This window comes from Eubalaena glacialis, chromosome 12 (assembly GCF_028564815.1).
Source record: "Eubalaena glacialis isolate mEubGla1 chromosome 12, mEubGla1.1.hap2.+ XY, whole genome shotgun sequence".
NCBI lineage: Eukaryota > Metazoa > Chordata > Mammalia > Artiodactyla > Balaenidae > Eubalaena > Eubalaena glacialis.
The window spans coordinates 6,095,536-6,111,389 of record NC_083727.1 but is presented as its reverse complement, the minus strand read 5'-3'; the positions used below and the strand labels follow the sequence as shown (position 1 = coordinate 6,111,389).

At 37.7% G+C, this 15,854-nt stretch overlaps 1 protein-coding gene across 4 annotated transcripts in view; it reads right to left on the bottom strand.

The window, feature by feature from the left end:
* The window catches only part of PRKN (parkin RBR E3 ubiquitin protein ligase), a 1,187,061-nt gene that overhangs the window by 1,038,604 nt on the left and 132,603 nt on the right, over positions 1–15,854 (bottom strand). For all 4 annotated transcript variants that reach the window (XM_061207251.1, XM_061207252.1, XM_061207254.1 and 1 more), the window contains exon 2: positions 4,513–4,676. In XM_061207251.1, the coding sequence (XP_061063234.1) occupies positions 4,513–4,676 (164 nt within the window). The remainder of the gene's footprint in view (positions 1–4,512; positions 4,677–15,854) is intronic.

The window sequence follows — 15,854 nt, the reverse complement described above, 5'->3', positions numbered from 1 at the left end:
ATAATGAGGTTTCTCATATCCTGGTTGTGATGGTGAATTTTATGTGTCAACCTGACTGGGCCATGGAGTGACCAGACATTTGGTCAGATGTTAGTCTAGGTGTGTCTGTGAGGGTGTGCCCAGATGAGATTATTATTGGAATCAGTAGACTGAGTAAATCAGACACCTCTTCTCCCCCAGATAAGTGGGCCCCATCCAGTCAGTTTAACGCCTGAACAAAAAGGTTGACCCTCCCATGAGTAAGAGAGAATTCCTCCTGCCCAACAGCCATCTAGCTGGGACACTGTTTTTTTTTTTGCAGCCTTGGACTTGAGCTGAAGCATCAGCTCTTCCTGGGTCTCAAGCCTACCAGTCCTCAGATTGGAAGGACACTGTCACTTCTACCAGTTTACAAGCCTTCAGACTCAGACTGAAACTAAGCTTGTTGACTGCAGATCTTGGGACTTGTCAGCCTTCATAATATGTGACCAATTCTTCATTATCTATCTATCTATCTATTGGTTCTGTTTCTCTGGAGAACTCTGACTAATACACAGTCTAATGACCTATACTGACATTAATAATATTAATAATAATACAATTCATGTGAATACACTGAATTCTGCTCAAACAAAATCTTACAGAAATTCTCAAGTCCCTGTAATTTTAAGTTAGTCTAATTGCAAAGTTCATCAGTTTTAATATACACAACTACATTAGAACCTTATTTTCCTTGTATAAATTTGAATAATAAATTGAAAACTATGTAGAGGTGATTTCAGGGACTCTTGATATGCAGTGTGTCAGAACTGGAGGATAGGAGAAAGGGTGACCCATCATTTGAATAGGCCCTGAATACTCTGTTGCAAGAGCTGACAAAAACTCTTTACAAAGAAAAAATATCAATTCACTGTGAATAATATGTCAAAGACTAATATTTTATATTGCATACTTGTAAGTATAAGGAAAATAATAACATGCACAGAAACATTGTTTATGAAGTAGGAAAAAATGTATAGCTCTTTCCAATTCGCTTCTAACAAATATAGTGTGTGGCAGATATCTACTTTATAAAAATATATTTTAAAAGGAATAATACCATGATGAAACTTTGCTGAACAGTACAGCCATAGGTGTCTATTTTTACTAAATATTAGAGGAATAGTAAAGTCTTTTTAAGCTTGCTAAATTCAAATTGTACTATTCTTAAGTAAAACCTGTATATATAAGGTTCAAACATTTATTTATAAACTCCACAAAGTTCTTTTTAGTTAAAATGTATAAATATTACATACACACACACAGACACACACACACACACACACACACACACTTTACTGCCCCAGTAAAATATGCATCCTATTATCATTGCCTTAACTGTTTAAATTATTGCAGATATACTCATCATAATTCATAATGGAAAGTTGTCATGTTATTTAAGGTGATCACTTAGACCCTGAAGTAACTGCCTAATAATAATGATGACAATCATGATAGTGATGATGCTAATAAATGCTAACATTTAGATAGTGTTTACTATATGTTGTACTCTGTTCTAAGAGTTTTACATAAATTAACTTAGTCCTCACAAAATCCCAATGAGATGGGTATTATTATTATTCCCATTTTACAAATGAGCAAACTGAAACACAGAGAGGCCATATTCTCTAAGTATATAACATACCTTGTAAAAACTTGTTTTGCCTTAATTTGTAAGATTAAAAACTAGATACTCCCTAAATATAATATAAACACTCTTATTACAGAGAATTATCTAGATACTTAGAAATGAAGATTATACAACAACATGGAAAATGCCTATGATATAATATTAAGTGAAAGAATTCAGAATATAAAATTGCATTTTCACATGATTACAACTGTATAAAAGTCAGCCATGCACACAGTCGAGGGCTAGGAAATGTACAACACAGTGCAGGACCTGCTGCTCCTCCAGGAACTCCTCTGTCTCTCCTTCCCCTCAATGACCAGCTGGGCCATGCTCATTACATAGTCCCATGATTCACACTGAACCCCTGCAACCTGGCTTTTTCCAACTACAGTCTCGGCCTGAAGTCCTGAAGGTCCCTAATTCACCACCACAGTCACCAAGTCCAAAGGCTCTTTTCTTCATCATCCTCCATCTTTTCACAGCACATATATTCTTTACCAGTAATTTTCTTTTCCAAATTATCTTCAGAAGTGTCAGTTGGATGGATGATGCCTCTTTTACTGGCTCCTCCCCTGCTACCTAACAGATTTCCTGTGCCACTGTCCTCTGCACCTTGGCAACTGAATCTGCTCCAGTAACCGCAATATTTACCTCCATGTAGGTAGTCCTCAAATATAAAGCAAGCCCTAAGCTCCACACCTAAGTTCAGCTGCCTGCCAGCATCTCCCACTGGCATTAACTCTTGTCATGGACGAAACTCCTCATCCTGCCCATGATCAAACTGGATCTCCAGACTCCTATTTCTCTCCAGGGCACCTTATTTTGCTCTAGATCTCCATACATGAAACCTCAATGTCACATTGGTCAAAGCTCTGTAAAATACAGCTCCAAACTCCCTTCTTACCCCATCTTCAGCATCTCCTCTAGGTTCTAAAAGAATAGGAACCTATGCTTGTTCCCAAGCACACCCTATGCTCATTCTCCATCTCCAGAACCCTACTCGAGTTTCAATTCATCCATAAAGTCTTTCTTGGTGACTTTCACTCAGATGTGTTTTCTCCACCTTTAAAATTTCATAATACTTATATTTCAGTTTTCATACGGCAGTTATCATGTTTGACATCCTTATGTTATAGCTATTTGGTTGAGCTACATGAAATTGCTGATAGTTTTAACCTATATGGTTCAACCTAATATTTCTGTTGACTTTAGAGGCCCTAAGTAAACAGCAGTCTCTACAAGAGCAGGGATGAGTTTTGCCTTTCTCTGGGATCCCCTGAGAAGCCCAGAACATTGGAAGTGTTTGTCAAAATAAAGAATCTTAATCTATCTATATATCTACATTTATATCTATATCTTATCCATATCTATCTACCTATCTATCTATAAAAGTCAATTGTCTGTAGCAATTAGTGTAACCTATCAGCTCCAGTGGTAGAGGTGAGAAGCTTTAGAACCTGAAACTTCAAAACTTCTGGTAACATAAAATACTTTGGTTCAAGAAGCTGTTTTAAAATAATTTATGAAGGAAACATTCTTGGATTTAGAGTTTGGCAGGTACAGTAAAAAAGCTTTTTAGTTGACTGAAATAAAAAAAAAATCAAAACCCTTTTTAGCACGGGCACTTCCCTTATAAAAACAAATTGCCCAAAAGCAAAGCACAGCAGTTTGTGCAGTGAGCACGTGCCTCCTGCCGGCACAGGAGGGGCGCTGGAGAAGGAGGGAACGATTTGCACTTCTATAGCTTCTTTTGTACGCCCAGATTCGAAAGCATTTCACAAAGCAGTAAACGTCATCACCAAGAAGAGACAGTGACAGGATGCCCATAAAGTGGGGACTCTGAGTAGAGACACAGCAGCGCCCTCACAGCTGTAAACAGAAGCGCAATTCATCTGTGCCGGCTAAGAAAGGGGGAAAATGTGTCCGCAGGGTTCTTCAGCATCACCTGAACCATCCACAGAAAGCAACTGGTTTCTTACACTTTCTCAAAGAATGACTTCAATCCATATTGAGTCCTATTTGCTGGCGTCCTCAACAAATTACAGGTCTCCACTTCTAGGTGACGGCACTGCTCATCTATCGCCCACCCAATTCTCCCCTTCTACAGAAATCACTGTTGTGAATGCAACACCCAGATGAAAAGGATATAGCCCTTTGATGGTATTAGGAGCCGTGCGGTGCCCTGAAAGCATTAGGGACAGGAGAGAAAACACACACTGCTCCCTCTCTAATGTTTCAGCGGCCCATTCTAGGGAAAATGTTACTAAAGCTTGGAGAAATTGAATACAAAGGTGGACTTTTGCTGTGCGTCAGTCTTCCTTCACCACAGCTTGGGCACTGCGATTCTGACGGGGCAGGGAGCTCTCAATGCTGCTGTGAACGGCCCTGAGCCCTGCACCTTCCCTACTGAGCCCCGGCAGCAGACCTAGGACCATCCTCCAGGGGTCACAGTTGGGTTACACATTCCTCACAGCACAGTGACTGAGCAACCTGATTTGGAGCAATTTCTTTGAATCCTTCTTCATTAAGATTCAAATGGAATAAGTAAGGTAGAAATTTAACAGACAGAGAAATTGTGCCTTGCTTCTCCTGTAGTCAGTAAACATTTACTCACTAAGCCCAGTTTGTGTGCTCTCTCTCTTTTCCCTCTCTCGCTCACAGTTATTCTTCCAATCCTTCGGGCTTGCTGTTTTAATGCATAATTAAGAAGGTCAGAATTAATGAAGCGGTATGGAGTAAAGTTCAAGGAATCCCCAGGCACTATTTATTCTATTAGATCTCAGGCATGAATGTCAGCTTGGCAGCAGAAGCAGCAATGGGGTTGGCTGCATCCCAGAAACGATCCACTAAGGAAGACTCACCCGCACTGTCAAGTCATTCCTAAGCTCCTTCCCTGCGAAAATCACACGCAACTGGTCAGCTGGAACCCCCTGTCGCTTAGCAACCACCTCCTTGAGCTGGAAGATGCTGGTGTCAGAATCGACCTCCACTGGGAAACCATGGCTGGAGTTGAACCTGACAAACACTGACCAAGAAAATTGGAGGGGAAGAAAAAAAAAAGTAAGCATTACTCAAAGCCCTTAAATGGCAATAGCAACACTTCTAAACTGATTTACCCATCACCCACCCTTTGATGAATAGCATACATTTTCTTTCACTTAGAACATAAAACTGAATGCTATGGAGTAACATTTGGAGAAAAATGGAATTTCCCTGTGGGACTTCCCTTTCATATATTAGTCAGTGACCCGCAAACAAAATTGCATGCTCCCTTTGACATCCATCCTGGGAAACAAAGGAACTCGAGCAGAACACTTGCTTGATTGGAATTGTAAGATTCCCATGAGTTTATCAAAGAGATTCAGCTCTGACAACCTGTACAAACTCACACTGCCTCTACAGTGCCCCTCTTAATAAAAAATCAAATGCATTGTGTTAGCACCCATGGTATAGCAATGGAACAAAATCAAGCCACTTTATAGATCAGAGTGAAGACCCAGCAGAGCCCTAGGCACTGGTGGTCCCAGCCAAAAGGCTTCACTGGGTCTTATGGAAATATATGTTTGCCCTTTCTTTTGAAACTAGTGATATACCCTTTCTCTTTTTGGAGCCATCGTTCCCCTCAAGACCCAGGCTGGAACCTCACAGTCTTCTAACATGCCTTCTCACTGCCAACTGCCCTGCCCCCTCAATGGCTCTCGCATCTGCCCCTTCCTTCCACTCCTTCTGTCACAACGCTCATTCAATCACGTCTAGATTCCTGCAACAGACTCCCAGCTGGAGTCTCTTTTTTTTTTTTTTTTAATAAATTTATTTATTTATTTATTTATTTAATTTTGGCTGTGTTGGGTCTTCGTTTCTGTGCGCAGGCTTTCTCTAGTTGCGGCGAGCGGTGGCTACTCTTCATCGTGGTGCGCGGGCTTCTCATTGTCGTGGCTTCTCTTGTTGCGGAGCACAGGCTCCAGTGGCGCAGGCTCAGTAGTTGTGGCTCACGGGCTTAGTTGCTCCGCAGCATGTGGGATCTTCCCAGACCAGGGCTCGAACCCGTGTCCTCTGTATTGGCAGGCAGATTCTTAACCACTGCGCCACCAGGGAAGCCCTCAGCTGGAGTCTTAATATACTCTCTTCACCTCCGAAATGTCCTACACTGTTCTGCAAAGTAAACCGTATTAATCTAGAGCCCTCGCTGTGTCGTAGCCCTCAAATCCTTTAAAGGCGCAAATCTTTCAAACTAAATGCTCCCAAAAAACATATAACAGAAAACGCCTGCCCCCACCTCTTGCCTCTGTTCACGTCACTCCCTTCCTCACCTCTGCCTTTTGAAAGCCTGTTCACCTCCACGATCCATCTCAAATGTGACCTCCTCCAAGAGGCCTCTCACTATCAGCCCCTCAAGACTGAGCTCACCTCTTCGGGGCTCCAGTGGCTTTTACTGTGTACGTCTTACAAGACTTGCCACATTCTCTCATGGAAGCAGTATAGCAGAGGTGACAAATACATCCTCCAAAGTGAGAGGACCCATTCACCAATTCCTGTAGGTCCCATATCAGCTCAGGAGACTGGGGTAAACACATTAACCTTCACTCTTTAACTCTCAGTTCCCTAATCTTCAAAATATAAATAAACCACAGAGGGTGTTCTATGATACATTAAGTAATATTTATAGTGCTTATAACTATCACATAATTACTTTCAAAAATAACGAATATTTGTATATGTCTTAGATGTTTTTGGTATATATTTTACCTCCTTAAAAGATTATACACTCCTCAAGGTCAGGCACTATAGTTTATTTTCTGCTGTATCTCCTTTATTTAATTTTTTTAATAAATAAATAAATTAATTAATTAATTTTTTATTTTTGGCTGCGTTGCGTCTTCATTGCTGCGCGCGGCCTTTCTCTAGTTGCAGCGAGCTGGGGCTACTCTTCAATGCGGTGCGCGAGCTTCTCATTGCGGTGACTTCTCTTGTTGCGGAGCACAGGCTCTAGGCGCATGGGCTTCAGTAGTTGTGGCTCGCGGGCTCTAGAGAGCAGGCTCAGTAGTTGTGGCACATGGGCTTAGTTGCTCTGCAGCATGTGGGATCTTCCCGGACCAGGGCTCAAGCCCATGTCTCCTGCATTGGCAGGTGGATTCTTAACCACTGTGCCACCAGGGAAGTCCCTGTATCTCCTTTAAATGTAGCATTATCACTTACTAGTTCTAAATTCAAACGTGAGATGGCCCACCAAATAATAATTATAATAAAATAATAATTACAATGTCAATAATATTCAAGCAGTTACTATGTGGTAGAAGTTGCACATTACATATGCTATTTTAAGCTTTCTGATGATCTGGTAAGGTCAGTATTATTATCCTTATTTAATAGAAAGTAAATGAAGGCCTTGAGAATTGTAATCACTTTTTTAAGGACATCAGCTACTTTGTAATGGAATCACAATTTAAACTCAGTTCAATCTACCTCTAAACCCCATTCCATTTACTATAACATGCTGCCTAAAATCGTCTCAGAAGAAAAGTTCACATTCCTTTTCCTTATGATAAAAAAATTACAAAACACAACAGGAAAAATGTCTTTATAACATAATTCAGATAACCTCTATACAGGTTAGCAGTAGAAAATGAGATTAAAAAAATAAAAGCTCCAGTGAAGAGCTAAGAGCAAACCACAATGAACAATATTTACAAGACACAATGAGGTAAAAATGACACCAAACTGAGAGTAGATGCCAGAGATGACACCACAGGAGCAAAAACCTGACATATTTTACCAGCACAGAAAATATTTAGAAAGAGTAAGAACTGGAAGTGACAAAAGTGTTCCAAATAAAGAAAACTGATTGAAAAAAAAAGAAAAAAACAATTACAGAGGAAAAGGTGCTTTTGATATACTTTTAAGTAGATGCCATGTGACACTGTTGAAAGTAGAGGAGGAGAAATAAAAATGTATTGGAATCCCTTGAGGTATACTCCCGGCATCCTCTGATCAGAGACCATAAGACAAGCAATTCATCAGATAAGACATGATGACAAGTGAGTGGCTATAAGGGACAAATGTATGGTCCCAGTTGCAAACTGGATTTGCTAGTAGTGTGAATAGACTTTTTTTTAGAAAAGTAAAACACCATTGGGGAAGAAGCAGTTGAAAACTATACAAAGGCTACTAAAAAAAGGAATAAATATTCCAGGAGATCTGAAGTTGCTGATCTTCTCCAGGGGTTCAAATCATGGGAATTCCACCTTAAGGACAAGAATTATAAAGAAAACTAAAGTAAAAAAAAATCTGCAAAAAACATACTAGATAACTCTGTACCACTAATGAAATCATTACTATCTAAGAGCCTTTTTTTCCTTATAAATAGAAAAAAGTTTGTGAGCTTAAGTTCAATTTGGATAAACTGTACCAATACTTTATAAATGAATATTTTTGAGCAGCAAATCAGAAATGTAGTATGAATTTTCTGATGGAAAGATTGATCAAATACATAGCAGATATTCGGCCAACTAAAATATTGGTATGGATAAGAACAAACATCTTAAAGTGACCCGATAAATAACCAAATGCCATTATGTGGAAAACAGCTAGTGTTTAATGGCAGTAGCATAATTTGCAGTGGGTCTCCATCTTTTTCTGACCCATGTGAGAAGTGTGTATGTTCCGTCTGTTCTAGTCCTGTCATTTCAGCCATGATTCCTAAAAGAGAGGAGGAGAATGATTCCTAAAAGAGAGGAGGAGAGAAGCACCCAACCCTCCTCCTCTACTACCTCTTTAAGAGTCATAGAAAGCAGAATGCCCTTAGAGCCAGGAAAAAAGAAATTGGAATCCTGGTTGTGCCACTTGCTAATTTTATGACTTAGGACAAATTATCTGTTCACCTGGATTCTTAGCTTCCTTATCCGCTAAACTGGAGATAATGTATACAACATCAAGTGCCAGTTACAAAAGATTTGCTGAGATTATGGATGTATTAGGAAAGTTTGGAAAGAGTCCTTAGTACATTACCTTGTACTCTTGGTACAAGGTAAGTTTGTTTTGCAAAACTAGTTTCCTAATTTTAGTCACCTAGAGGAGGTAGCACTCTTTAAAGCAGCTTCCACTGTTTGTATTATAACTAAGATAGATTAAATAGGAGATGAGAAGAGCTAAATTAAGTAGCCTATTTTTTTAATTTCTGCTCCTCTTCATGATACAGACAACTTCCAAGAACAGAGACATGATAAAGAATTTAGCTTATCTCCATGTTCTGAGATTTAATTATAAATTAAAAGTTTGGGAATGCTTGTTCTGATGACACCTATTATAGCACCAGAAATAAACATCATATCACTAAACATTATCCATTATGTGTATTATCAATAAGCACCATAATACAATGATAAGAAAAAGATGATGAGTCACATTCACACTTACTTTTTATGTTATCCTTGACCAGGGTTCAGAAGATCCAGAGGATAAGAAAGTAACTGGGAGGAAGGAGGGGAAGGAGTCATAGGTTCATGGCCACTTATATTTTTCTCAAGGCTATTCTACTTGTCCTGTCTGATTGGGGCTTAATTTCTTAGTTATAACTATAATAGTTTCATCAATGAGTATGGTCCTTGTAGGATTCTGACTGCCTTGAAAGCAGCCATTCTACTCCTCCTACACTGAGACTAGTCACAGGATTGAGGTGGGGTGATTCACCCTTCCCCCCCAACTCCAGGTGTGAGCTCTCATTAATCAGCACAACCTCATCCTCTTTGTCACAGTGACTGGCTCAAAGATGGACATGAACCAGTCAGTGCCTGGTGTTCCCCAGGTCATAGTGATTGATTCCCTAGAATAGAGATGATCCAAGGTAGGCCAATCCAGAGAAATCCAGAACTTATCAAAGGCTTAGTGAAGAATTGATTTTAGATGGCATGGAATATCATGTGAGCTTAGACATTTTCGCTGAGAGAATCAAATAAAAACAGAGCCCAAGATAGACCATTGCCATCAGAGTATAAATGAGCCCATTGCTTTTCGAGCAAGACAATTCCTCCTCAAGAGAGAATGCCCTAAGCTCTACAGGATGTTTACCTCCAGCTGCAGCCCAGTAAATATCAGGAGCGCACTCTAATAACCGTGGCAACAAAAAAGTAACCCTACATATCTCTGGTGAGGTAGTTTCTTCTTTATCTTTGAGAAATATCACTCTAGTAGCTTCTACCCCAAACAGACAAACCTTGTCCTCACATTCCCCTCCATTCACTATCCCACTTCTCTGCACAGAATATTCTACTGTGAATTTCTTACAGTTCAGCTTTCCATTTCTTTACTTTCTGTTCTTTTATGAACTACTCTTGAAGACTGCTCTTGGTATGACCTCCACGTTTCCAGTCAATGGTTGCTTTTCTATTCTTCTCATATTTGGCCATTCAGGGACATTCAGTAAGGATCTTGTTCTAATAAAACTTTTTTTTTCTTGGCATACACCACCAAGCCCTCCCAGTTTCCCTCCTACAACACAGGACATACTTTCTTAGCTTCATCTATCAGATTCTCTTTTTTTGTTCGACCTACTGATTTTAGAGCACCCAGAGGTCTGCCTGAACTCTCTTCTTTACTGAGTGTCCTCCCAGGGTTGTATTATCCAAGCTGCATGTTTTATAATTCTTGGGCAATTTAATATATTTCAATGGGGAATTTTCATTCACCATGATTTTTACTTTATATTCTTATTTTAAAATCCAACTCTCTCACAACTTTCAACCTCAGACCATCCTCAGAACAATGTGAGTCCATGGAATTATCTAATCCTTAGAACCAATTCCTACATTCTTCAAGTTATAGATTTTGCTCACAAGAACTACACTGAACATGTACTTAACAACTTTCATATAGAAATCTCAAAATCCTTATATAAAGGTGAAATTAACCTGCCACAAATCACACGGTATATCTTCAGTATTCAGAAAGTAAAATTTGTTTTAATTCTAATTTCTTGCATTCATAATTTAAACCATTTGTTAAAGGACTCCAGCATATTAGGCATTTTTCATAGGACTCTGCTAGTAAAAAAATTTAATATACTTCAAATCATTAAAAATTAGTTTAAAAAATAATTACAAAAGAATATGTATGTGTATTCATATATAGGTACATATGCATGTATACATATGTGTGTATATCCAAATTAATAAAACTACTGTGTGTGTATATACTTTATATGTATAAGTATATAATATATACAAATATAATATATATACATATACATATTAGTCCATAACCTCTTAATATTAGTCTAAGAAACAATTATAAAGATGTGTGTGTATATATATATAAATATAATATATTACATATATGTGTATATCCACACACATATATTTTACACAAACACACACACACATACAGTATTTTGTAAACCTAGGTAAATGAATGACCAAATTGGGTACTTTATTGTATGTTTTAAACTTGAACTTTAATGACTTTTTTCTTAAACTGAGAAAAGCACAAACTATGATTCAGCAAGAACATCTACCATGTAGGATTAAAGTAAGTAGGGGGTGAAGGTATGACCAGCACTTAAAAATTACTAATATTAATATTTTAAGAAAATCAAACACTTGTTTTGAGAGAGAACCATTATTATATTCTGATTATTGCAGAAAAATAACAAATGCAAAATCACCAATTAAGGAATAATAGGCACTTGCTATCTGGTCATATAAGTAACTTCTAAGTTCAGAGGAAAAAGTTAGTAGAAAGCTAATTGCAACATCTAGTAAAGTTACCCTTCCTATACAACAGATATAAAGAATAACAACAAAAAATGTATCCAGGTAATGGTCTTGTGTAGGTGCATCAAATATCCTTAAAAGGACAAACTGTGAATATATTCTCTGGCCCTTAAGGGTTACCTTCAAATGACAATGTAAAGCACAGGCCTCTGCTTGAGAATGCAGCCTCAAACTGTGATGTCGAACTCCCACCAAGCAGAGTAGAGAACTCTGGTAACAATGGAGCCCATCCAGGTTTGAGTCAGGGATCAAGCTCAACTGGTAGAAATTCCATATCTCAGCCATGTTTACCTCCCCCTGCCTCCTTATTTTGTATCCTGTCGTTCAAAGTGTTGCACATGAGCGTAATGAATATGGTTTTTCTTGAGTGAAGCTATTAACCATCAGGATGAGAAGATTGTGAAATTATCCTCTGGCAGCAGAGAATAGATAGATTTTGACTTCTACAATTTCTTTTCTAGAATAAAGTCAAATGATGTCATTGCTTTGAGTCCTACTTCATTTCTAATATAATCTAGTCTATACTAATCTATTCCACCACCCAATGAATAATAGTGAAGAACAAAGCTCTAGAATTAATCAGCATTTTTGTAATCACAGCTCAACATTTAGCGACCTTGCATATACAATCTAACCTTTATTGGGTTGTTGCAGGATCCAGGTCACTATTAGCTATTACTATTTTTTTTAAAAACTATTATTTATAACACATAACTTATTGTTTGATTATATGCTATCTGATATCGTTCTTTATTAGTTTCTTACATAATTCTTGATTTCTAACTATCTTTTAAGTTCTTTCTAATCAGAAACTTCATTTAGTCTCCTCACCCTCACTATCACAGTGTTAAACAGATAGACGCCAGGATTTTTGCTTTTTGTAATGACTGAGTAACATGTCAGATCAACTCCCTGCAGAAAATGGAGATTATGAAAAAGAATCAACTGGAAATTTTAGAACTAAAACTACAATATCTGAAATAAATATTTATTAATAGATTTAATAACAAAATGGAGATAAAAGAGGGAAATGTTAATGAAGAATAGAGAGAAGGGAGTTTTTTAAAAAATGAACAGACCTCAGGGACTTGGTAGGTAATATCAAATGGTTTAACATATATATAATTGTAGTGACAAAAAGAAGAGAAAATGGGGCAGAAAAATTATTTGAGACATAATGCCCAGAATTTTAAAATGTATGATGAAATAAATAAATGTACATATTCAAAATGCTCAACAACGAAAAGCAACATAAATTTGAATAAGACTGTGTCAAGGCACATCAGAGTCAAACTATTGAAAGCCAAAGATAAGGAACAAGTTTCGAAAGCAACAGGAAAAGAGATTCCCTCACATAGCTTAAACTCATCATCAAAAGCAATGGAGGCCAGAAGTAAAAGTATAACATCTTTAAGGTATTCAAATTAAAAACAGAAACAAAAACACTGTTAAACACAGAATTCTACAGCCAGTAAGAATATCCTTCAAGAATAAAGGCAAAATAAAGATATTTTAAGATGTAAGAAAACTAAGAAAATTTGTCACAAGCAGACTCACCCTATAAGAAATGCTAAAGAAAATTCTTCATACTAAAGAGAAATGACAACAGATGGAAATGTAGATCCTCAGAAAGGGATAAGAACATCAGAAATGCTAAATGCCTGAGTAAATACAGAAGACAATTATGTGGGGATTTTTTGCTTTATTCATCTTAATTTCTGTAATAATATAATTGCTTATATGGACTGAATTTAGTACCCTCCCCCCAGCCAAATTCATATGTTAAAGCCTTAACCCCCAATGCAATGGTATATGGAGATGGGAGCTTGGGGAGATGGTTAGTTTTAGATAAGGGCATGAGGGTGGGGCACTCATGAAGAGATTAGTGTCCTTATACCAGAAGAGACACCACAGAGTTTGCTGTCTCTCCTTCTGCCATGTGAGGATGCAGTAAAAAGGAGGCTGTCTATAAGCCAGGAAGAGGGCCCTCTCCAGAACCTGACCATGCTAGAACTCTGATCTCAGACTGCCAGCCTCCAGAACTGTGAGAAAATAAATTTCTATTGTTTAAACCACCCAGTCTAGTGATAGTTCATTATGGTGCTGAGCTAAGAAAACATTTAATGCAAAAATTAAAAAGTTTCATGAGGAGTCCAAAATACATACAAATATAATAAATACGACAACTATAGCATAAAGAATGGGGGATGGATATCAACCATTTCTTCTACATTTTGGGTGGAAACTGGTGCATTATTAACAATATTGACTGTCAAAATTTAAGAATATACATTATAATTCCTAGAGTAAAAATTGAAATGAATAAAAATGTTGAGCCAAAAAGCAAATAAAAATTACAAGGGAATTCTACAAACTACTGAATCCTCCAGAATCAGTAAATGAGTAACAGAGGAGCAAAACTGGAAAAGTAAATAGAAAACATATAATAAAATGATAAACTCAAATTCAATCATTTCAATAATTACATTAAATTTTAATGAAATAACACTTCAATTAAAAGGTAGAGACTGTCAGGACAGAACAAGGTTGACACAACTATGTACTTCCTACAAGAGCCACATTTTACATACAAAGACAGAAACAGTTTGAAAATAAATGAATAAAAAAATGCTGAGCAAAATAAGTATGAGAAAGCAGGATGACAATATTAATTATCACATGGATTCAAATACAAAATTGTGATGAAAAAAAAAAAGAAGTACTGAACTGTGTTGCCACCATTTGAGGTGGGAGAAAAGGCTCAAATATCACACTCTGCATCCTCCATTCCTTCCTTTCTTTGAGCTGGGAGATGTACCTGGTACCTCATTTAGCCAGGCTTGGAATGTATGGGTCTCCCACTGCTCCCAGCCTCCCTGGATAGAGACAGACGACAATGAGCCCTTCCTACCCTCCTCAGTGGGTAACAGACCTGGAGGTCTGGAGGTGTAGACAAAAGAAACTGTAGGCAAAGACATTATCTATGGTCTCAAGGAAACTGCTGTGATTCTTTGATAAAGGCATACCCAGTGGATTTTGCATTGGTTCTTCTCTTTCTCTCTCTCGGCCCCCCTCCCAACTATTTTTTTCTCTTTGATTAATTCTTCCATTTTCTTCTTTAATTACTTAACAGAAGTAACATTATGGGAGGTGGAGAATGGGACGAAGGAAAAATGTAATTAAGAATCCACAAAACAAGAGGTGTGTATTATGGCTAAGACCATGAACTCTGGAACTATCTGCTGAGATTCAAAGCCTATGACTGTCCCTTATCAACTATGTAATCATGTCACACAGTTTCTGGTCCTCAGTTTATTCTCTATAAAATAGGAGCTAGCAATAGTATCTGCCTCAATTGGTTGTGAGAATTCAATGAATTAATATATGCAAAGTATTTAGAAAAGTGCCTAGCACATTATAAGCTTTAACAATTATTAGCTCTTACCTAAGGCCCAACATATGGTTTAAAAATTGTGGTTACTATGTCAGTTGTACAATATTAATGTTTAGGTAACTAAAAAATCTACCTTTTATTTTCTTTCAATAAGAAAGATTTTCCCGAATGGAGTTCTATTTCACTATGCTTTAGAGTACACCGTAATTGATCTAAAGTGACTTCAGGATACTGGTACTGATATCTCATGTTTAGATACAGCTTTCAGTTTTCAAAGTGCTTTTACAGACATTATCTCAGTTAATCTTCACAACAGCTCTGAAAGATGATTGTGACAGCATTCACTATTCCTACTTTTAAAATGAATAAACAGATGTACAAGAAGGAAAAGTGGTTTACCCAAGATTTATAAGGAAAGGAGCAGGAACTAGCAGCTGTGTCCTGAAGCCCTCTCCTTTAGATCAGTGACTTCACACAAAGACTATATGTTACCCGAGGGTGTAAGAGGGTAATTCTTACACCTCCTAATTCTCACATATGCTTCCTTAAGACTAATATGTCAGAAAACATGTCTATGGCTGAGGTGTCATAATAGATCTTTTGTTCAACCTTCTCTTCAAAATCAACATTTTCCTATTTTACAAAGAAAGGCATATCACTCACTCTTCCCCAATTTCACTCTGTTGCATTACCACAGGGTGTCAAAAAAGGACAACCTGAATTATTGGTGACTGAGAAGCCTCTTTTAACCAAGGTCCCATTAACCTGCAGTAGAGCTTGACTTCTTACACAGTAGGGTGAAAGTTGGTATTAGGAACAGTGTATTTTAGTCATTTCAGACCATTATCAGGGCTGGGTTAGGTTGCACTGTTAGGAATTCAGCTAGGGATGCCAATGTATTTAACTATCCCAGCTCTTCCACACCCTCAGTCTTGCCAAAGAAGCAATTCCTCCTCAGGTTGAGTCTCAGGAGAGTAGAGATAAGACTGTTGTCTGTAATACAAGGTGAGAGTGCCTTATTTCATTTAGGAAATGAACTGCAGGC